Here is a 22,401-nt window from a genome sequence, read left to right on the forward strand (position 1 = left end):
CTGGCTGTCATTGTCACCAGTGTGAATTCAGATCAACTCCAGTGACTTCAGTGAAAGAAGTGCTGACTGGAAGAGGCAATGTGTTTTTTCCACCCTCCAGCCCAGCTGTCCTCCTCAGAGCTTTTGCCTTGATGATTTGAGAAAAATAATTTATCATGGAAAAGAAACCATTGCCTTCCAGATGCTACGTTTGGGACTTTTATATAAATCTCTTGATTCTTTTCTGTCAAATTCTGTTTCAAATGTTAAAACAGATTCACTCCCAGCAAAAAGGGGTGTGAGTGTTTGTGCTTCTTTCAGAAGTGTTTGAGAATTAACCAGTTCCTCTTGGATGTTTCCCCTAAGATTGAACTGCCCGTCCCTTTTTTTACTGTAGGAGCTGGCGTGATCTTTGTTCTAACTATTCTCCCTCTTTTTTCCCTTCTTTCTTCCTGTTTTGCTCCATGTTTCCAATACAGAGGAGAAGCCCAGAATAAAGTAAGTATGAGGGGTAGGTAGCTTTCAGAAACTCTAGGATAATTGTTTTGAAGTAGCAGAAGTCCATAGGCTGTTAGGAAAATGGCCACCAGAAGCTTTTGGGTAACCCTCTCTTCTCCTTCATTCATGCAACATCCAGCTGTTCCTGCATGCCTTCTGCTGGAGACTGCCTTAACAAGTTACTGGCCAGTGTCTTAAGACCAGTTCTTCATCAGTCCTATGTCCTTCCTACAGCTAGAGCTGGTGGAGTCATGAATTCTCTACGATACAGCAGTCCTGCAACTTTATGTGGAGATGAGGGGCTCGAGAGTAAATTCTTTGTGAGAGTCTCTGGCAGGAAAACGACCTGTCCAGCCAGGGTTGCTGGCAGTAGGAAGGATGGCAAATGTTGGATTGGGCTGGCTTCATCTTAACTAAGCTTTCCTATGCACCTTCTGAGTCTGTTGATCCATGCACTTCCATGCGTGAGGGAACGACTATAGGCTTTGGGAATGAAAAACCTTTTTGGGGGCAACTTCCTGCCCTTGACCTTCCATGAAGAACAATGGTGTCTAGCGCTATTCTCCGTAGGTCAGTTCAGGACATGCTCTTTAAAAAGCTCCCTTTTCTTTAAGATTAATTTTTGTTTTGACTCTCTGCAGACTAACTGCTCCTAAAATACCGGAGGGTGAGAAAGTAGATTTTGATGTAAGTATTTCTGAGCATATCTGTGTTTGTTTGTCTGCACCTGAACGATTTGCACATGCAAACCCACAGAATTCCTCGGGTACAGATATTGCTGAGGATAAAGTCAAGGGCAAAAGGATGGATACTTTGCTGCCTGTTTTCAGTCACAGGCTACCCTCTGCTCCCTGAAACCCTCTGAATGCATTCTTTATTAATGTGACTAAGCTGAAATCTTAATTCATGTACTTATTTTTTTCTCCTTGAATCTTTGAAGCCAATATATGAAGAAAGGTGAAAATAAGTGTGTTAGGAGCCCTCAGATCTCCCTCTTTGCAAACTGCTCATTATCATGCTCTCATTCTCTGCTAAATCTTCCTCAGCTATCCCAGGGCAAGCTGGCTGCCACTTCAATTGTTTCCTATAACTCCTATACGCTTTCCCTAGTTCTACTCCTTTTCTGTAGTTCTAGGATGCTCCTCTGGCTCAAGAGTGATAAAATATGATTAGGCATGATCGGAAAGGATCAGAAAGAGGCTTCTCCAGTGCTAGAGGCTGGATATTATGCCTGTGAAGAGCCTGTGTCCTCCAGAAGCCAGGAATGGGCTACACAACAGATTAGTATTTTGAAAAGCTGAGTTGTTCCATGAGGAACAAAAGTAATGAAGCTTGGTTTTCTGTGGAGTTGTGTGCTGCTTTCCCTCACCCTCTTCCCCACAGTACTTATGCTTTCTGCCCCATGCCTACATTCTCTTTATGCGGCAGCATCCTTTTCGTCTCCTCTGACACCTCATATCTGGGCAGGCAAAAGCACCTGCTTTTGCTGGTTTGTGCCTGCATTCCCGCTGGCTGGCACATAGTCTGCTGATTTGCCATCTGGCTGCTATTTCTGAGTATGGAGAAAGGGCTGAGTTTTATCCTCAGTGGGAAGCACTGATTAAAATCCCTCTGCTCTAGCTGCTCTCTGACTTTCATGAAGTTTATAGAAACCTTAGCATCTGCAGAATCTTTGTCCCTCTGAAAACGCTGTTGAAATTAATTTGAAAGTTACTGGGAGAGGGAGGACAGACAAGCAAACAGGTTGTGTGATTGTATGAGCCTTGCTCTTTAGAAAGCCAGGCTTAAAAATGCAACCTAGCTAGCTAGTGACAAGGAGGAAAGGTAGGTTTTAAAAAAAGCAAGCCTATACTCATGTGTCACTGAGAAATACTGCCCAAAATGACAACAGGAGGTTAACAATAAACAGAGATCCATGTACTTTCCTAGGAAGTGGATAGAAAAATGAAGAAGCCCTGGTGTTGAAAAAGCACATGCTTAGTGAAGTCACTTGTCATCTAAAGTCCACAAAAATGTCTGCTCTCCCCAAGAATACAAGAACGTTTGCTAGGTTACATTCATATCTCAACCCCTGTGGAAGACTTGTGTACATGCAAAGAGATGGCAGCTAAGAAAAGCCAGGGATAAAATATGATGGCGGGAAATGAGAGATGTGTACTCTGTTCTCTTCCTGGCTGTCACCTGGATAAGTCTTTGAACGTCTCTGACCTCGCATTTAAGCTAGATGGAGAGGCTCCTGTTGATTTCTGTAGATATCTGTGGACATACTGTGCTTTTGTTTCTGTGTGTGTAGGCAGGGTGCTGTGAGTCTCTAGGGTATGTATGTAGAGAAACGTGGGCTTACTGAATGCATTTTCCTGTTCTTCCAGGACATCCAAAAGAAGAGGCAGAACAAAGACCTGATTGAACTGCAGGCCTTGATCGACAGCCACTTTGAAGCCAGGAGAAAGGAAGAGGAAGAGCTCGTTGCCCTGAAGGAGAGAATTGTGAGTCCTTGTAGAGCTGCTTCTCTGTGCTAGACTGAGAGATTCGCTGTACATGAGAAGTTGAATCTATTAGTCTGCAGTCAGAGTTTGGCAGCAAGCCATGTTGCCATGTGCAGAAAGTGACTGTTCCTGTTGCCTCCAAGTGGGTTCTGCCTTCATCAGTCCCTCGCTCAGCCTCCTGCATTTTACACCTGGAAATTCACAGAAGGCATTTTAATTGCCTGTGAGCCCTGTTCTGCATGCCCTGGCAAGGGAACAGATGGTTCACTGGCTGCGAACTAAACCTCTTGGTGGTGGTGGCGGTGGTGGGGGATATTGGAGGTAGAAAAGGCCACGCTGATGACTCCATGCCTCTGCCATTACTTCTTGCAGGAGAAGCGCAGAGCTGAAAGAGCAGAGCAACAGCGAATCCGGGCTGAGAAAGAGAAGGAACGTCAAGCAAGGCTTGCAGTAAGTGCCTTTGCATCTCTGTCTTCCTCTCAGCATCTAACAGGAGGAGATCTCCAGAGATGGAAAGAAATTTTGGGCTCTGCCTGCCTCACACAGTCCAGAGAAGAAATGGCTGCCCTCTTAAAGCAAGGGCGGGACAGGGGAGCTGTCAGTTCTCATCATACTTATCCTGTCACGTTTCCTCCTGTGACACTGGCTGCTGCAGAAGCTGTGAGTCTCCCTTAGAGTAACTTGTTTCTGTGTGTCATACTCCATAGGAGGAAAAGGCACGGAGAGAGGAAGAAGATGCCAAGAGAAAAGCTGAGGATGATCTCAAGAAGAAGAAGGCTCTGTCCTCCATGGGTGCCACGTACAGCAGCTATCTGGCTAAGGTAAAAAAGCACGGACCAGTGGAAGACATACAGAAGCATAAAACCTTGGGGTTGACTGGCAACAGTCTTCATTACAAATTGAGAATAAAGCTTGACTTTCCTCCTTCTGGATCCTTAGCAAATTGTCTTAGTTGCTCTGTCCCTCAACTCATTTCATTCACCCCGAATTTGTGCTGCCCAGCATTAACTGATGTTCTGAAAATAGGCTGACCAGAAGAGAGGGAAGAAGCAGACAGCTAGAGAGACAAAGAAGAAGGTCCTGGCAGAGAGGCGCAAGCCCTTGAACATTGACCACCTCAATGAAGACAAGCTGAGGTAACATGCTTATCCTTACTTACTGCAGGTACAGGGCAGCGATCCCAAATCTGAATATAACTCATTGAAATTTGGTCTTATTGTCCTGGGGTCTTCTCTAGTGAAAGAATTAGGGAGGGGAGAGGGCCTTCCTCGAAATTCATCAAAGGACAACGTTAAATTCTGCCCTACCTTTATTTGGAGAAAAGAAGACATGGGTTATTGTTGAAACGGCTTGGTAGCCATCTAGCCATGCTCCTGGTGTAGATCCATGAGCCTCATCTGTGAACTGGGATGTCACCTACCAGACTAGCTCCAAACTTTAAACCCAGCTCTGAGATCAGCTGAAAAAACCTTCAGATTAAAGACTGTTTTGGCATTTATATTATAACAGCATTCCCAGAGGTGTTAGAACCACTAACATAGGAGTACGGATTTCCGCTGAGTGTGCAGGTCTTGGGATTGAGTGCTCTGCTACAGAGTGGTCTTTAAATGATAGTCTGGACTCCACGTGTTGGAGTTCACACACAATTGAAAAATGAGGTTGGCTCACTTCAGTCCTAAAAGAGATGAGATGTGCAATGGCAGCTGTTCTGCTTATCTCTGTGGCCTTCAGAGTCCTTCTTCCTTCTCGTCTAATTCCCCTGGACTCCTCTCTCTCATTAAGAGCTAGGGGAAAAATTAAACCTGTAGGAGACATGTTGTTGCCTGACACATGCAAGCTTGTAAAGCTAAAAGGTTCTCAGGTGAGAAAAATGTGACATTGAAAATAGTTGAGTAGCTTTCAGACGAGTAAGGGTTTTGCAGGAAGATGTATGAGCTACGTTACATAAAATATAAGAAGCCTCATTACTAGTGATCTGAAAACAACAGGAAATGCATGATGTGATGTGTTTCTCTTGTCTCCCTTTCCCTACGAACACATAGGGACAAGGCTAAGGAACTGTGGGACTGGTTATACCAGCTGGAGAATGAAAAGTATGACTTTACAGAGCAGATCAAAAGAAAAAAATACGAGGTGAGTTGAGAAGCCCTTCTGGTCATGGACCTGGGTCCAAAACATCATCTATGATATTCCTCTAAAAAAGAGCCATGTGGCAATATCATTTGGTTTTCTAATACTGTATTGGACTATTTAGCCAGGAAGGCACCAGGATCCGCAGTTCCCCTTGCATGCCAACTTTGCCTGACAGGATGTCATATTTTAGGCTGGAGTTGAATAGAGCGGTCTGAAGGCTTTCAGAGCCCCATGGAAAATGGACCCCCCTCACACACTGTGTTCATTACTGTTGATCTACAGGTAACTGTAGCCTGAAAAATCATTCACATTCTCAATTCTCTCGTCTCCATTCCAAAGTAATATTTTTAAGCCTGTCTTTGATTTCACACTTGAATGTTGTAAGTTTTATTCCTGTCCCAGATTCCCTGTGGAATGAACTCTTTGGAGTTACTGAAACCTGTCTCCAGACAGGACCACCTGACTGAAGGATCCTAACAGACAGTTGATGTGTTTCCTTCACACATGGTCACGGTATAGGGCTGCACCCACCTACATGAGGTTTCAGTGGCTGAGAACTCCTATTGGATCTCTGTCTGTCTCGCTCTCCTTTTAATTCCCAATTACACAGGCACATAGTGAGGGAGAACAAGCAACATCAATGTAACTATCTCAATCTCTCTTAGATTTTAACACTATGTTGCAGGCTGCAGGAGCTATCCAAGTTGTAAGTACAGTCAATTTGCCTGTATAACAGTAGCAGCAAAAGCTACCAAACGCTCGAGCCTGCCACGTGGTCAGAGACCAGGTGCCAGACAGCAAGCTGGCCCTTGGCTCCAAGTGGAGAAAAGAGAAAATTGAATCTTTTGTGTCTCCCTTTGCTTCCTTTTTCTCTCACCTTCCATTCTTCTAAAAGAGATGAAGTGGTAATTTAGGAATGGAGTTGGGGGTCCAACAGTGATGTGGCTACAGAATTGAGCATGCAACCCATGCAGACCATCTCTGAAGATAATTCTCTATCTAACTTCTGGTCCTATCTAACTCAGGTACACCTAGATGTACCCGAGACATATGCAGAGGCTTAAGGATTTATGTGTAGTATCTTGGAATTCATGGAAAAGAATGGCATGGAGTTTGGAAAGATTCTCCACCTTGTCTGGCCATGTGCTTATCCAGACCTGAACATGGGAGGTGGTCAGTTAAGGATAGCAGGTCAACTCGGTGTGGAACAACAGTAATTAAGGCCACGGGAGGGGAAAGTACGTACAATGGTAATTAGGCCTTTACATAGAGGGAGTGGATGGTTGATGAAGAAAAGCGAGGAAAGTACAAAAAATGGGCAAAGTAGAAGAAAAAGGCACCGCTGAGAAGTGAAGACAAGTGGAAAAAAAAGGGAAGTTGACAGCAGAGAAAAACAAAATGAGGAGAAAGGTAAGTGGAAAATAGCAAAGGGAATGAGAAGGATGCGAGCAAGAATGCAAGGAAGAAACAAAGGAAGGAACTGGGACACAAAGGAGTTGAGCTGTTCTTTAACTCTAGTCTCCATTGCTCTTTGGTGCTTTATTGGAGAGTGAGTGTCATAGTCACTGCCACAAGGTTATCAATGAAGGTAAGTCTTAAGTCCTTGGGTCAAACTGAAGACAGAGCTGGTTCTCCTCCACATTTCAGAAAAATATTTGGTTGCAATAAATTATTTAAACTAATGCTGCAGATTTAAAAACTTCTATAAGTAAATACAAAAGCAGCTGATCTGCTGATCTTTCCTTCCTTGTGTTGTCCTGTTTCCTCTGATGTTTCAGTCTCTTATTTTGCTTCTGTTTGCCACGGAAAGACATGAACCAGGAAATACCAGTTGTTGGGCCAACCTGAATGTATGACCCTTTTTTCTTGTTTCACGTGTGGGGAATGTCAAATGCCACTTTAAATAGTCAAATGTTGGTCATCAGTTCTTGGACCTGCAGAGCCGGTGGAGAACTTTGAATTATACCAAAAACAGAAGCAAAGCATAAGCCTTGGCAAGTGCATTTTCCACCCAAGGAAAACTAGGTAGAATGATGACTGGGTTACAAATGAAAACGGGAAGGGGCAAAACAGGGCTCGCTCTCGCACTCTGGTCTGTTTGGGCATTCCCCACTACCTGAGAGGGAAGAGTCCCAGGATTTCACTAGTGAATCCAGGGCTACAGGTTAGGACTGAGATGCTAAGCTAGGCCATGAAGTGCTTGTACTGTGCGAGGTAGGTGTTTGCTTTCAGGTTGAAATCTGTAGTTCACCCATGGCTAAACAAAGGTATGCTGCATCTTGTAGGACAAAATTTCTAGTGGCTTACAGTCCTCAGGAAAATTTTGGAATGTATTTAGAGCCCCCACTTCAACCTTTTCTTCTTCTGTGGTTGCTGCAGTTCCCTCTGCCTGTTTTCTTCTTCAGTCCTGCTAAAAATCTTCTTCTCTTATGGGAAGATGGTAGCTGCTGCATGCTCTTCACCTCCTGCTCCACCCGCCAGCAAAGGGTGCTCTAGCAGAATATGTGACCCATCTTCCATTCTCGAGGTCCCCATTCAGTCCGCTGAAACTCCTTAACCTACATAATTCGTAATGTGCTAGTAGTAGCGGAAGAGTGAGACAGTGAGGCTGACAAATGCAAGATGAGGCTGTCCAAGAGCTTTCCAGCTGGCCAGGGTGATACTCGTTCCAGTTCACTTGCCTGTAGTTTGATATGCCAATTCATAATAGACTAATTGGTATACATAGGAACTCTTCTAATAAAGGTTGTAAAATTCTAGCTCTTCTTTCTCTTGAAATGTGAAATTGGCTTGAAGATTTACTACCAAGTAGCAACATTTCTCTTCTTCAAGCAAGGGTGAGCTTTTATCTCAAAGGAAGTGTTAATCCCTACCACAGGCACCTATTTCCAGCAGTCCAACAGGTAAACTCCCCTCCTGGCGAGGGAACGAGGTTGCTTAGCAGACACCTTTAAAAACCCTGGTCATGTATGTCGTTTGCAGATTGTCACCCTCAGGAACCGGATTGATCAGGCTCAGAAGCAGTAAGTATCCATATCCCCTTCCTAGCTCTAGGCTGGGGATATGATCTTAAGTGTTTGAAATAGCCATTTCGGGCCCCAACACCGACATTTTCTTGTTGCAATGGAACGAGGCTAGAGATGGAAGGGCAATTCCCATTCTGCCTCACATTGAGAAAATGACGGGGAAACTGAAGTGAATCTAGCAGCTAATATTTAAAAAGGTTGTGCTTCTTCACAGTGTCAGCAAAATTTACATCTGCTTATTGCTGGGGTTTTCAAACACCTGACTGAGGTGCTTTGAATACACAATGGAATACAACCCTTGTTTATGAAGGGTAAACAAGTGGTTGCTAAGATGATAAGGAACGGTGTATAACAAGACTAATATCATGGGATTACTGTTGTGAGTTCTTTTCATTCGTTATCTCTCTTCCACCTTCCTTCCCCACATGATTTCTCTTTAAATAGAATTTTCTGAGTCCTACGTCTTTAACTATTCTATGTGTTTACAGTGAGCTTGCTGAGAACCAGGGGTAGACAAGGCCTGGGGGCTAGCGCATGCAGAAAAGTAACAGACAGAGGGGCAGCGAGGAAGTAAAAGAGTGAGAGTTCTCCAGTGTTGGGGTTTGATCTTCACTGTGTGTCCGTATCTTCTCAGCAAAATCATGCTGAGAATGAAGTGGTTGTCTTTGAATCACACAGGTGACCAAATGCGGCATGCCTTCCCACTTCCCCAGTCCACCCTCCCTTATGAAATGAATGCAACACTGTGGGCTTAGTTGTGTGTAGGTGCCAAACATAAGGCTTGACCTTCCCACAGTATTTTCTTTACAGAGCTGTAGGCTCATAAACCTCAACAGAATGTGCAGCTGCAGAAGGATGCCGTGGTTTGTCTGGGCGTTGCTGCCCTTTCTAGGGGCACTGTCACACCACCCCACAGCAGGATGTACTATTACTGCCCGTTTGCTCCCCTAAAAGACATGATACTCTTTTTAGTGCAATGGGACGTTGTTCAGAAAGGTTGGATTGGGAACCCCGGAGCACCTGAGATTTTTGCATGGTTGTATTTCTCCCCAAAACAGACTGTCGCATTCCGAAGCAGTGTCTGTTAATATGTTATAAAAAGATCCTTTTGCTTTAGACTTCATTAAATCTCCTTAAGCGCACTCTAAAGGTTAGGCATAACATCAAACATCACAGGCCTTTGTGGGGATAAAAGGACTCTGTCTTAGTTTGAGGAAATGTACAGTTCCTACACTGGGTTTTGAACCAGTGGGAAGGCTGGCAAAAGGGATAGCGAAATGGATTTAAAGTAAGCAGAAACTGCTCTGTTGTCTCTTATGCAAAGGGTCAATTTTTGGAATAGATCAAATCTAACTTGGTCAAAAGGTAAAGTACCCGCTACGTGTGTGTCTGTGTCACTGCGTTATGTCCTTTCACAAATATGGCTAGTATTCTTGAACCAATCCACTAGGCAGCACTACAAAAATCTCCCAAAATGTCGTCTTTTCGTTATTATTTTCCGCTCTCTGGAGGAATCAGTGGTCTGAAGGAGGCTTCCTTGTTGATGGTAAGGTCCCACCACAATGTGCTGCCTCCCAATCCATGCTCTTGCAGCGTCAAAGAGCCCAGTTCACATGTGCTTTGGTTCAAGAAGCAGCCTCAGCATCGTGTGCATGAGATGGATGGGTCTGGTGATGTGCGGTGCCCCAAAAGCCTGGGCACTGCCTATGGGAGCCAGTGCAAAAACTAACCTGACTAACTTCTTGCCTGGACCCTCTCTGAATCCAGGCATACCTGTTTTTCAGTCAGAAGGTAAGTGGTGTGCAAGAAGATACTGGAGAGTTTGCTTGAGGTGCTTTGTGTGGGAAGTGTAACTGGACTGCTCCCACGCACCCCTTAGCAAGACCGGAATATACTGGTATGAGAGGAAGCCTTCAAAGGTTTCTCGTACCATTCTAGAGACTTGCTCTCATAATGTAACGAAGAAGTCACACAGCCTTTGCTATAGCAAAGCAATTTTTAAAATCAGGCCTTAGTTGTATTTAAATTATTGTTCAGATTCTTTCGTCTCCGCTACCGGATGACTAGAGCATCTGAGTTATTTGACTAGAGCGCTCTGATAATGAGGAAGTTTTCTGTGGAAACAGATCTATAACCTACATTCCGGATCAAAGCAGTCTTGCACTCTGGAAACGTCAAATTTGTGACTGGATAGGCCTGTCCCTGTTAGTGCTGAGGTCACCCGGATTTCTGGTCTGATAATGCAGGAATCTGGAAATGTGCACCTCTTTTAGGCATGCACATCCTGGCCTTTCACTAAGGGCCTGAGGTGGAGTCTCATTCCACAGTATCAGCCTATTTTCCCCAGGATGTGCTCTGTGACAGGTACACCCAACGCGTGAGAGGTAAAAGCAGCTCACTACTGACCTGAGAGCACAGTGGTCAAGAGCCCCACTGCTTCCATCGTGCTGACACGTTTTTCTTTCCTTTTGTATTGTAGCAGCAAGAAGGCAGGAGCCAAGGGCAAAGTTGGTGGGCGCTGGAAGTAAAGAACCAGGCAGGATGGCCCATAGTGGCACGCCTGAACCCTGCTGGTCTCTTCTTTCTTCCTTCACAAATCACTTGTGTTCCCATGCCTCAGCAATAACAAAAATTGCAACATCAGCCTGGGCTGGCTATTGCTGCTGCTTTTCTTTTTTTCCCCTCTGGAGGAGTCCAGTGGTTTCCTGAGTCAAAAGGAAGCAGGTTCCCCCTGGAGCTGAGACGACTCCTTGCTGGCATCTTCAATACCTGCTGAGCATGTCCTTTAATCTCCTGACACAAGCCCTATGCCATCCTGTAGATTGCTGTGTACAAATCTCTGGATTTTGTAAATAAAGCGCGACCAGTGTCTACTTCAATGATCGCTCTCTGCAATGGTGTTTTGTACTTTATTTAGTGGCATCCCATTTTGCCAAGGATTTGGGTGTTGTCCAAATCCTTAGTATCAAGCGATCCAGCTCTACAGCTAGGAATGAGGCTCAACATAATTAACAAAGAACCAGGTCGGGGGCCCTGTCTTAAGGCCATGATACAGGCAAACATCAAGGACCAACTCTGTTCTGGGGGAGCTCGCAGTCTGCGTGTCAGTCTGGATGCCAAACGTAGTTGAAACAAACTTGAAAGGCTGAGTGACAGCAGGAATCAAAGAACTGGGAATGAAGGAATAGGTCCACAGAAACAGCAGTTTTCAGCGCAGCATTTTCTTAAATGCAGCTGTGTCACTGCAACATGGAGAACCATTAATTCAGATGTTTATATTAAAGAGTCTGGGGCAACTAAAATACTGTATATAATAAAATATATCACTGAAGTCTGAACTCTTTGGTTAATTCAATGTAGAATCGAAATCTGCCCCTTCCCCCAAAACTGGGCCAGAAACCCACAAAAAAGCAATTATTAAATTCAGGACTGGAGCTCTTCTGCGGGGCCTGTTGTTGTCTTTGCCAATCTCGAAACATCTTGTGAGAGAGACACCTACCAGCCATGCTGGTTCTGCTCCGTGTTTCCACCTGTCTGGCTCTTCCGGCGGGCTGCTCGCGCCCTGGTGGTTGGCACATCCTGTAACGCTGAGGAAAAGGGGGGAAAAAAAAAAATCACTGCCGTTTCCAAGCGTGCGAAAGGGACTCGGGGACTGCGGGGTTATGTGTTGTTCGGGTGCGTAGCAGGGAGGATTTCCGCTTTCTTAGCAAAAGCGTAAAACGGTCTCGGGCCCGCATCCCCCCGGCTTGAGCCGCGAGCGGCTTTTCACTGCTTTTACTTGTTTCCGACCCAAACGCCACACTGACGTCTCGTCCCCTAGTGAGAGTCACGGAAAAGACTCCCAACAGGACGGCTCCCTAAGCTAACTCAGCAAGCTAATTAAATCCATCTCTTTATTCAATTAATCTTTGTTATTATTATTTTTGGACCGTTCCCCTCGAGAGACACCGCTCGCCCTGCTCCTCCAGGCCCAAATTTTGCCGCTCTCTCCCTCTCCCCCCCTCTCCCCCCGCCAACCTCGGGTAAAACTTCCCCGCCTCCACGAGCCGCGATTACCGTGGCGGAGAATTTCTCCTCGTTTCGTCTTATAAAAACAAAAACAGGCGTTGGGGGCTGGTGTAACGGCCGCCCCCCCTTCGCCGGCCGCCGCGCCCGCAGGGGGCGCCCGCGCCGCCGCCCGCAGGGAGCCGCTCTGGCCCCGCTTTGCGGGCCTTGCGCGGGCTGGGCCGGGCCATGGCGGCGCGCGTCAGGAGGGCCATGTGAGGGGCTGCGTGAGGGGCCGCGGGGGGGGTCCGGAGGGAGGGGGCGGCGGCGGTGGTGATGATGATGGCGATGAAGCAGCGGCTCTGGGTGTGTCCCCGCAGGTACCCGCTGTTCCAACCCGGCGGCCCTCAGCTGCGCCTGTTCCGGCCCGACTTCTTCATGGCGGCGGTGCGGCCCGGGGTGGCGCAGCCGGCCGACACGGCGCAGTTCCGCGTCTCCATGGAGTGAGTGCGGGGCGGGAACGGGGCGGTCCGGACCGGTCCGGACCGGTCTGCGCCCGGCGGCGGCGGCGCGGCTGGCGCCTCGGCGGGACGGCGTTGTTAGGTTTGGGTTTCCTAACCCCGGGGGGGGGGGGGGGGGAGAGTGTCTCTGATGTCGTGACTGTCGCGACTGTGGGCAATTAAGCACTTAGTGCTGTTGGGCTGCCTGGGTTATGGCTTGTTTTGGCCGTCTGCGTTCAGTGAATGCTGCCTTGGTCAAAAGGAGAAGGCGGGTTTGTTCCAGACCGTGAACTACACATAAACGCACCGGTTCTGTTTGGGTTTTAGTTAAAATACTTGTGGTTTTTCTTTCTCTCCTTTCCCCAAAATGTTTTCCCTTTGCCTAGAATGACAAAAGTGGACATCAAGAATTACCTTGAAAAAATATACAATGTGCCAGTAGCGGCGGTGAGGACTAGGATACAATATGGTGAGTGCGGTTGAGTAATCCAGAGGGATGGCCGCAGCTTCCCAGCGCGGCCTGAAAACACTTCTGCTGTCAAAAGCTGCGTTAGATTTCAGCGTACTTTGGTTGCAGGTACTTACGTGGCGACATCTGCCAGCTCAGTGGTTTATTTGTTCCTCAGAGCAAATATGCACTGCTTCGTATTTGAATGGTCTGATTAGATTATGACATGTTGAGTTCTATAAATAAAAAGCTGAATTTGAAAAGCCTTAAAACCTTGCTTTTATCTAGCCTGTGCAGTATGCTTTTGTAGTTAGTACCATTTCTCCTTAAAGACCAGTGGACATCTCACTTCAACAGGAACTGCTTTCATGTGTTTTAATGAAATTGATAATGAAACTTGTTGGAGAAGGAAAAAAAAAAAAAAGGCCTATGACTGTCACCTGAGATTACCTAGGAAGCACCTAGAGGATGTTTTATGGTTTAACAAAAGGCAAAGTTTATAGGGAAAGGTAAAAAACTCTATTAGACCAGTAGATAAAATCAGAAAAACATCTTAAACTTTCATTTTTTCAACACTTGTAGTCATTGCACAGCTGTTACAGACCTGCCACTTTCTTTCATAATCCCTCCCCACACCACCACTCCAAAATAACCCAAGCATTCCCCCTCCCATTTGTTTTAAGTTATTCTGAACACCAGGTGGAGCAGATGGACACCTCTCTTAACTGAACAGAATAAAAATTAATAGGTTCACCTCTGCATATTAATACTTCCTTCCCCAGAGCTTCTCTGAGTGCAGTGTGGATGCAGTGCAAAATTGGGAAGATACTTTTTGTTATTTACCTCTTTGATCATAGGGCGCTGCATTAATCAAATGGGATGTGATTTATTGGGAGGGATGTCTTCGATGGCTGGACTACTTTGTGCACTGATTCTTGCAAATGAACTGGTTGATGCGCTTGTAATGGTAAGCGTAAGGATGAATTTTAAAAAAGGGTTAGGGAAAAAGCTGAAATAGATAAAAATGGGAAGATGGAAATGAAAGAAAACTTCAAGAGAAGGTTGTAAAATTCTTCAGAACATGGAGAAGAAGAAAAAGAAAACAGGATAGTATCTGCAATATGCTTATGTGAAAAAATAAAATGAAAGAAAGCCTTAATACCAAACACATGCAGTTTCAAACAGCACTGGAAAATATTCATGCTTGTCCTTATAGCTGTCTTGTCCCCCACAGCTACTGGAAGTAGTGGTACAATGTATATACTTGGGGATAAAAGGGGAAAGGAGTCAGCCAGCGTAATAATTTGAGAACTTTAAGGTCTATCTAACATGGAGAGAATAAATTGAACTCGTGATTCAGCCGTGACCAGCGTACTTGCTGGAAGTCAAAATGCATTGTTTTTTTGGATGTAGAGTGCGATTTCCTGATGCATAAACAGCAAAACAGTGGATCGTGCTCATGCTCTAGAACATTAGCTGGCCAGTAAGAGGTGACATGTTTGTAGCTGTTTAGCAGGCATTTCCTCCTTATGTCCCCAAAGCAGTTCATGTAGGGAGGACAGTTTATTACTCCTGGCCCCACTACTTGGGAGAGTTGCCTCCTTGCTCCCTTGCAAACTTTCTGTGTGATCATGTAGCTAGAGCTGCCCTCAGCAGCCTGAGCTGGGTGATGCCTCAGTTCCCTACCTGTATTTACCAATTTCAAAACGTTTTAGTAGTTGCGGTACTGCTGCAAAGGGTGTCTGTATTCGTGTTGAAGAAAGAATATTCCTCTTAACAGTAAACCAAAACTAATGAGCTCCTTCAGCTTGGCCATGCTTTGGGGAGCTTAGAAGTTCTGGAGAGTAATGGTGGGGCTCTCTTCATTTGTGCAGGTGCGCACAACAGGAGGAACCACAAGAATCAGAGAGTGAAGAAGCCGGATTACAAGGTCGCCTATGTACAGCTGGTGAGTTAACATGGATGCTTGCCAGGGTAGAGGAAGGGACTGTTTATCAGCCAATCTAGAAGTAATGTTCAGTGAATTGTCCAGTTGGCTGTATATTTCTGCCAATCCTCTAATAATAGTGTCATCGTTAATACCTGCCAGACTGTATAAAGAGATATACTGGTTTAAATGACTTAGTGTAAAAAGCAAATTCAAGTAAATCATTAGTTTTCAAGTCCCGTTTTGTTTGAGGCCTGTACGTAAGTTATGGTCTGATGTCATAGGGTGCTGCTTTGCCAGTAAGTTTCAGGCTGACCCTGTACTCAGTGTGCTGGAAGGTTCACCGTTTGTGTGGTTGATTGCTGAAATGTCCAGTAAGTGAAAGAATATATTGTAAGGGTGGAGAACTTTTTATTGGATCTCATTGGATCTTGGAGAAGACTGAGGCATATTCCTTGGAGAGCTTTTAGTCATGTCTAGCAAGTGTGCTTTGTGGCTAAGCTGGGTTCTAAAGCATATGTTGGTTGCCCAGTGGAAAAGAAGCTTAATGTTCTTACAACTTTTCTTTCATAACAGGAGCATAGTATAGTTTATACTTCTTTTGGGCTTACCTGTCCCCATGTGAAAAAGAAAACCAACTAACCAAAAAAAAAAATCAGCAAACCCGTTCATATGCAGAAATTACATTAAAGCAGTGCTATTTATGTTGCAAAATGGTAAATTTTAAAATTGCTGTTGGCAAAGCAACCTCAGTGTTACTCCATACAAGGATTCTGGGTGGAGGAACATTGCGTGATCTTTACAGTTTAAAGACTACGTAAGAATTCATATGCACTTGGGGTCAAATTAAAGATGTACAGACAAATGGAAATCTGGTGTTTCCTATTTTTGCCGAATTTAAATGAGCTTAAAAGTTTTTCTCTTAGCCCCTTTTAGGAAGGGGAAGAGGATGGGAAGAAAAATGAGGACAGTAGGTTTTTCTAGACAGCCTTTATCTTTAAAGGAACCACGTAAAATACACTGTTAATAGAAAGTAACAGATTTATATTTAGATCAGACCTAACCTTGATTTACTGTGCTGAAGTTAAAGCTAGCCTTGCGTCCATGAGGATTTTGCATTACGATGGCTGTCTTGCTGGAAAAAACACACGCCTCTCTTCAAGGAAGTCATAGTCTGTGCTCTGGGTGGGGGACGACGATGCCTTGTCTGTTTTTTTTATTTTGTTTCTTTGCCTTTAATCACTAGTTCTGGTATCTCAGATACCAACTTCAAACCGTGGGCAAGGCCAGAAACCTCAGTGTCCGCTGTGAAACCTGAAGGTTTTGCCTTCATGCTCATTCATGGTTTGATTCTGGCCCATAGAGGCCCCCTGCAGTCCATTGTTAAAATCTGCCTAATGTAGGGAGGTCTTTGGTAACCACTGTAAAATCCCTATTTTCATGAGAATTATTTTGCATCTGCCGTGAGTCAGAGTAGCTGGGCTTTCCCACCATTTTTACCAGCTGTGTTTTCTCTCATTAATCCAGTTTCGAGTTAAAACTGCTTATGACTGGAAAAGTAAGTGCTTGTTTTTGGAAGGTCTTGGGTTGATCTTCCTGTTGCCCACTAGGTGGAAGTATTGCTCTTCCTACTGTGACTTGTTAGCGGCTCTGTTGTGGTTTACCTGGATGGAGTTGAGTATGTTCTTGTGACTAATTACTCTTGCCTGCTTCATAAAACATTATCTTATGTGTCCTCACTCAACATATATATCACTTAACATACTATAAGTGTCTTAAAGGTGAAAGATGTATGAAGTCATAGTCGGTATACCCATAAGTGTCAGATTAGTGCCCTGGCTGTTCCACATGTAAGAATTGTTGTCCTTTCTTTTCTCAATACTATTTCTTGGAGATTCAGAGCTGTTTACTTTATTCTCAGACTCTAACTGGACAAATACATGATCAGTCCAAGCATAATATTTTCACATTAAAAAAATACCTCAAATCATAGAAGGCTGTGGATCAACAATATCTTGCCATTCAAGAGCCTGTCTACCTTTTTTTCCCCTTTTTGGAACGTGGTGAGAAAGGTGTCAGTTACAGACTCATGGCCATTGCTTTCAAATGCTTCTTTTTTTTACACTGTTTTATTTTCTTAATTAAAATCAAAGGGGCATATCTTTGTCAAGTAGCTTAAATGAATGTAATGCAGCAACCTTTTTCTCTACTCTGATAAAGTTATAATTATCCCACTGTTATAAAAAAGTCAGTGGGAAACCTTACAGTTGCATCAACATCAGGGAAATTTTAAAAAAACAACAACATCCCCTCCTCCTCCTTCAGTGTTCTCACTGGTTTAGCTCAACAGGTGTTAGCACCCGTGGGAGCCCAAGTGTAGACAAGCCTCTGGAATCTAGACCTATTTTTAATTAAACCTGTTTTGAGAAATCTAATGGAGATGGCTGTAAAAAGGAGTCTGACCTTGTCAACATTAGGACTAACACCTATTTAGCTGCATGAGTGATGGCACAAGTGGGAGCGTTTTTTGCGAATGCTTTCTCCTCAAACCCTGGCTAGTGTCCTGTACATTCATTGTAATGAACCCATTTGCACATCAGATGTGACAGCAATTTTCATCTTGCATCTAATGAATTTGGAGGAAAATTGGATTCTCTGTATGCTGTGGCATTACCATGTGGATTTTAAAGTTATTTTCTGTGCTGTTTTGCCATACTTGTTATTTTGACATCAGATATTGCCACAGAGATAGTAGGAGAATTGTTCAAATGCATTGGATTATTAAACTTAGCTGCATTTGCTGCTACTGCTGGACCAAATCCCACACTGTTGGGAGTCCAACATTTTTTAGTTAACGACACTATAAACATCACTTTTCTCCTAATTCTGAAGGACAGTAGTAAGTGCTTCAATTATCTAAATAATCAGAAGACCTCACAGTTGTTTACATGATCAGTGTTTGCTGCGTCATTCCTACACAATATCTGTGCTGACCTTCCATTGCTAAACTTTTCAGGGGATGCAAAGGTCAGAAGAGTATAAGTGCGTTTGTGTTGGATAATCCGCCTTACAATTTTCTGACATGAGGCTCAGCAGTGGAAAGGTTAACACTTGACTTCATAGGCCTAATTATGGTCACTTAACCTGCCATTAAAATGAATGGAGGCAATTTGTACCACTTGATGTGGTAATTCCTTCTGTAGACGCTGAGAAAAAGGTGTGTCTCCACCCTAAATAACCAAAAAAGACTTGAAATGTAAGCTGAAAATATTTGCTTGGAGCTTAGGTCACTTTCCATGTTGAAGAATGTTAGTATTTAGTAATGAATCTTCATAAGACCTAGTATATAATTCAGTTTTACCTTTGGATAATGCTGAAACAAGGATTAGATGTGGGCAGGAGTAGAAGTTTAATGGCGCCCTTTTCTGTTATCCAAACACTGGACCACGCATCTCGCTTATATGTAACCTTACAATTTGTAGGAAAAAGGGAAGCCTCTGGGAAGACCCTAAATCCAAGACAGCAATATGTAAAATCATCACATTGCCTTTATTTTTATATTTTAACGCTTTTTATATTTTAACAGTAAAATACCCTTTTAAGTAACTTCCTCCATAGTTTGCTTTTTTCCTTTTTATTCATTTATTCTTTAAAGCGTTATGAGGGATATTTAGATAAAAAAGGGCTTGGTGGTAGAGCTTGTCTGAAAAACTCCAGAATTTGTCAGCGTACCACCTCACACGGATGGAAAAGTTCTTTTGCTGGCAGTGCAGAATCCAGTTCCAAGGCAGGTTAAATTACAAGAGCAAAATGATGTCTTTTGCCTTTTCTAGAGGGTGTTCTTTTGGCAGAGCTGTATTAGGTTAGGAGCGTATTCTTATCTTCTCCCCCTGCTTCTGTGCTCCTAATTAAAGTAATTGTGCTCCCAAAAGTTCTAAAAGGTCAAACCTTAGCCTTTTTAGAGTCCATTTCAATTTATTATCTTCAAAATTTAAAGGGAAGACTTCCCTTAAATGGACAAAAGGTAGCACAGTGAACACAGCAAAAGGTAGCACAGTGAACAAATGTCAGACTTAGGAATAAGCCAAATTTCTGGTTTCTGATTAAATATGCTAGCAGTTCATGTTCTAGCAGTCTGGAAACTAGATAAAACCCTCACTCTATTGAACTCATTAGAAATTTAGTTGTTCACTTTATCCCAATTAGGTTTTCACTCTAAGGATGCATTTATCACATGGTTGTCAAATGGATATTATATAGAAGGGAAAACTTTTACAAAGGAAAAAAGGATAATATTTTGAACAGCACTACATGAGGGAGCGATGATCCGTCCATTCCTTTGGTAGACGTTTTTTTTGAGAAGGTGGCACGTGAGCTGGAACTTTGGTAGCATCTGGCATCATGTTGAAGATGCACTGAATGTAAATATGCTTGGACGGACTCTCAGCCCTTTATGTAAGTTGGTGCCTCTTGAAAGTTTGAAATACCCAAGATACAAGCTTCTTCTGAAGACTAGCTACTGAGCATGCACAACAGCTATTTTTCATACAGTTTTCATCACTCTAGAGTCTTACAGTGCAGTATTACTGCATGGTATTGTTACTTAAGATTTATCAACCTTCAGTTCTGAGGGTGTAATGTCTTGGCTGTTTCAAATCTTGTCTGGCTGCCAGCCAAAATCAGAATTTTTTCACAAAACAAGATCTGGAAAGAGCCAACGTGTCTGTGCTGATTTTTATTTATTAAAAGACTCCAGATACAGATTGACATTTTCAGCTCAATATTTGACTTTCACCAGCCTTGAAACGGGAACTGTGAGCATTTTGATAAACAGCTGAAATATTCATCTGGTTTTACTACAGCCTCTGTGCATATCTCTTTTTTTTTTTTTTTTTTTTTTTTTTAATAAAAGCTGTTTTGCAATGCTCAGTGAATTACTGTGGATGTTCTTAGTATGCTTTAGGGACAGCTTTCCTTCCTTCTCCAGTAAGGGAAGTGCGTTGGTGCTGGAAACATAGCCGAGTGGAAGTACTGCATAGCAAGAACAGCCCTTTACTACGCTGCTACCAATATAAATAGTTCTCAAACTTTCAGTGTAGGTGATGTGCCTACCAAGTTAGCCTGAAGCATTTTCTGATTTCTTGACTACAATGGCTTCCTCTCCAGAGTGGACGAGTCCTTAGAATTGGCCTTGCCTGTTCTGTAGGTACCATTGGACTCAGTGACCTGCCTGCAGTGCAGTTAAAACAGAGTAATTTTTTGTAATGTAAACAAATTATTTTCCGGATGCTTCAGTATGCTAAAGCCTTGAGCAGGCCTGGGTCTCAAGGGTGCTTGCTCCCTACTGCTGGAAGTTTCAGTACGCTACAGCTTGGTATGTCTTCAAGGACATTAATAAGACCTGGTTCTGTGTCTCAAAATGCAACTATGCTTTAATTGTCACAGGACAGCTATGGTAAGCATACCTGTTGGTAATTTAAAAGTACAAAAGAGTTTAAACCCCAGAGTGTACGCTGTGGAAAGGAAAACCATGATTTGTTCCAGTTGAGCTTATCCAGGCTAGAATCTGGGAAAGAGCAATGTATACAGAAGCTCCCTTGCTGTTTTTGTAGTATGGTCAGGCTCTTAGGAAACCCCCAAGAAGTATGCACTACAAAAACAACGGGAGCATTGCTATGTATGAGTTGATATTTCCTAGATTCTAGTCTGGATAAGCTCACCTGGGATAAGTCATGTTTTCTCTTTCCAAAGCGTATGCTTGAGATTTGAATTCTTTCACACCTGTAAATTACCACGTTGAACATATATGGCTGAATGAATCATAACACACATTCAGCTGGGTCAAGGACATAGTGACAGTTTCTTCAGATTTAATTTTGTCACATTTCTGGTTCCAAAATATATGGTGGATATGTTGTGGAAGGCTCATTTGATCTCCTTTGTGCAACCATTTCATAACTAGGCCTCTGGTTTGGTTAAATTTCCTGCACAAGTATAAAGAATGGGTGATTTGCCAAAACTGTTTCTGTCTGAGGCAATTAAATGCTTTTGTTGAGATTTCAGTGGGCAGTATTCTGGCAGAGTAGTTCACGTATGCTAAGGTTTGTAAGTATTTTGGAGAATAATTATTAAATGGTCCCTAACAGTTAAGTGTTGTATTATGCAAAGTTGCATACTGAGTGGAAAAGAATGGAAGAGCCAATACTGTTGAGTTTAATGAAGTTGTGCTTAGTGCAAACACCACTTAAAAAGTAAGTAGATAATGTTAATGGGATAGAACATTTCCACAGAATAATGGTTTCCTGCTGTTAGATAAAAACCAGAGACCAAGCAAATGTTTATTTTCCAAGTGGGAGACATAGATCTGATGATGATGTACTAAAATGACTTGTCTGTTAGGCAGAATGACTGATGCAGATATAATCATTTTAATCTCATCACTGATGTATTAGACAGATTGTTCCCACTGTAATTGTTTTACACTCTAGTTTTTATTCCTATTGATAACAGACCTCTGCTATCTGTTATTCTGTATTCCCACGTTACCCCCTGTAATAACAGCTGCTAGGACTGAACTGTAGGCTCTCTTATACTTAGATGAGATCTAAACAACTATAACCGCTACCCGTATTCTAAGCATTAATGTAACGGGTGCCTTCCTCCCCCTGCCGTGCATTTCCCTGATGGTGTTACTTTAACAGCGTCACTTATTTCACTGGTCTTGTTTTTACTGTATGACTCAATACAACATCACAGGGCTGGTTCAAAGTTGAATATTGTAAGAAGTGTCCATCTCCGGATCACTCACATTTATTCTGAAAAGAATGATGCCAGCGTCTTAATTTGCACACAGAAGGGAAGAGGCTGAAAGTTAGGATATTGGGGAGAAGGGGGTATACGTGTGTCTTGCAGAGAGGGGGGGGAGAAAAAGAGATCTTGAGAGGTGAGAGGTAGGTAACATTTTGCACCAGCTGAAACTTCAGGGTGGTCTTTCATTGTAGTTTTAAGTGTATGCATCATAGCTACTGCGGAAAGGCTGGAATGTGTGTTTGACCATTTGTTTTCTCTTTAGGGCCAAGGACAAACCTTTCAGTTTCCCAACCTATTTCCAGAAAAAGAACAAACCCCAGAAGCTCGCTCTTTTGATGACTTCAAGAATAAATATCTCAAGAAAGAGGAGCAGAGGCAGAGAGGTGACCCCAGACGAGGTGGAGTCCCCGATTGGTTTGGACTTTGATGCAACAAGCCAGCTGCCTTTTTTAGGCTCAGAGGGATTTTAATCAGCAGAACTTGCACTCTCCTCTTCTTGTAATGACCAAGGGTTTATTTTTGAGCGGCCCTTGTTAGCGTGTCTTTTTACCTGGCTATTTGTGCACGACTACAACAAAATGGCCCAAAAGAAATAAAAAGGTAAAATAAA

At 43.5% G+C, this 22,401-nt stretch overlaps 2 protein-coding genes and 1 long non-coding RNA gene across 20 annotated transcripts in view; 2 read left to right on the forward strand and 1 right to left on the reverse strand.

Moving 5' to 3' along the window:
• Nucleotides 1-10,741, forward strand: part of TNNT3 (troponin T3, fast skeletal type) — a 42,918-nt gene extending 32,177 nt beyond the window's left edge. For all 9 annotated transcript variants that reach the window (XM_068944800.1, XM_068944801.1, XM_068944803.1 and 6 more), the window contains 9 exons: nt 459-477; nt 1,119-1,164; nt 2,847-2,963; nt 3,336-3,413; nt 3,671-3,784; nt 3,990-4,099; nt 5,006-5,096; nt 8,079-8,119; nt 10,602-10,741. In XM_068944800.1, coding sequence (XP_068800901.1) covers nt 459-477; nt 1,119-1,164; nt 2,847-2,963; nt 3,336-3,413; nt 3,671-3,784; nt 3,990-4,099; nt 5,006-5,096; nt 8,079-8,119; nt 10,602-10,650 — 665 coding nt within the window. In that variant the 3' untranslated portion in view covers nt 10,651-10,741. The remainder of the gene's footprint in view (nt 1-458; nt 478-1,118; nt 1,165-2,846; nt 2,964-3,335; nt 3,414-3,670; nt 3,785-3,989; nt 4,100-5,005; nt 5,097-8,078; nt 8,120-10,601) is intronic.
• Nucleotides 1-12,305, reverse strand: part of LOC138067428 (uncharacterized) — a 27,997-nt gene extending 15,692 nt beyond the window's left edge. For 7 of the 10 annotated variants that reach the window (XR_011141322.1, XR_011141315.1, XR_011141321.1 and 4 more), the window contains exons 1-2: nt 12,179-12,305; nt 10,529-11,709 (exon numbers count right to left, since the gene is read on the reverse strand). This is a non-coding gene — a long non-coding RNA (uncharacterized lncRNA). The remainder of the gene's footprint in view (nt 1-10,528; nt 11,710-12,178) is intronic. The other 3 variants (XR_011141323.1, XR_011141318.1, XR_011141316.1) reach the window with 2 other exon arrangements.
• MRPL23 (mitochondrial ribosomal protein L23) lies at nt 12,277-22,401 on the forward strand. Its single transcript, XM_068944813.1, has 5 exons — nt 12,277-12,381; nt 12,487-12,609; nt 12,993-13,075; nt 14,929-15,002; nt 22,054-22,401. The coding sequence occupies exons 1-5, from the start codon at nt 12,356-12,358 to the stop codon at nt 22,216-22,218; spliced, it is 471 nt and encodes a 156-aa protein (XP_068800914.1). The 5' UTR covers nt 12,277-12,355; the 3' UTR covers nt 22,219-22,401.

The sequence above is a fragment of the Struthio camelus genome, chromosome 5, assembly GCF_040807025.1.
Source record: "Struthio camelus isolate bStrCam1 chromosome 5, bStrCam1.hap1, whole genome shotgun sequence".
Classification (NCBI taxonomy): domain Eukaryota; kingdom Metazoa; phylum Chordata; class Aves; order Struthioniformes; family Struthionidae; genus Struthio; species Struthio camelus.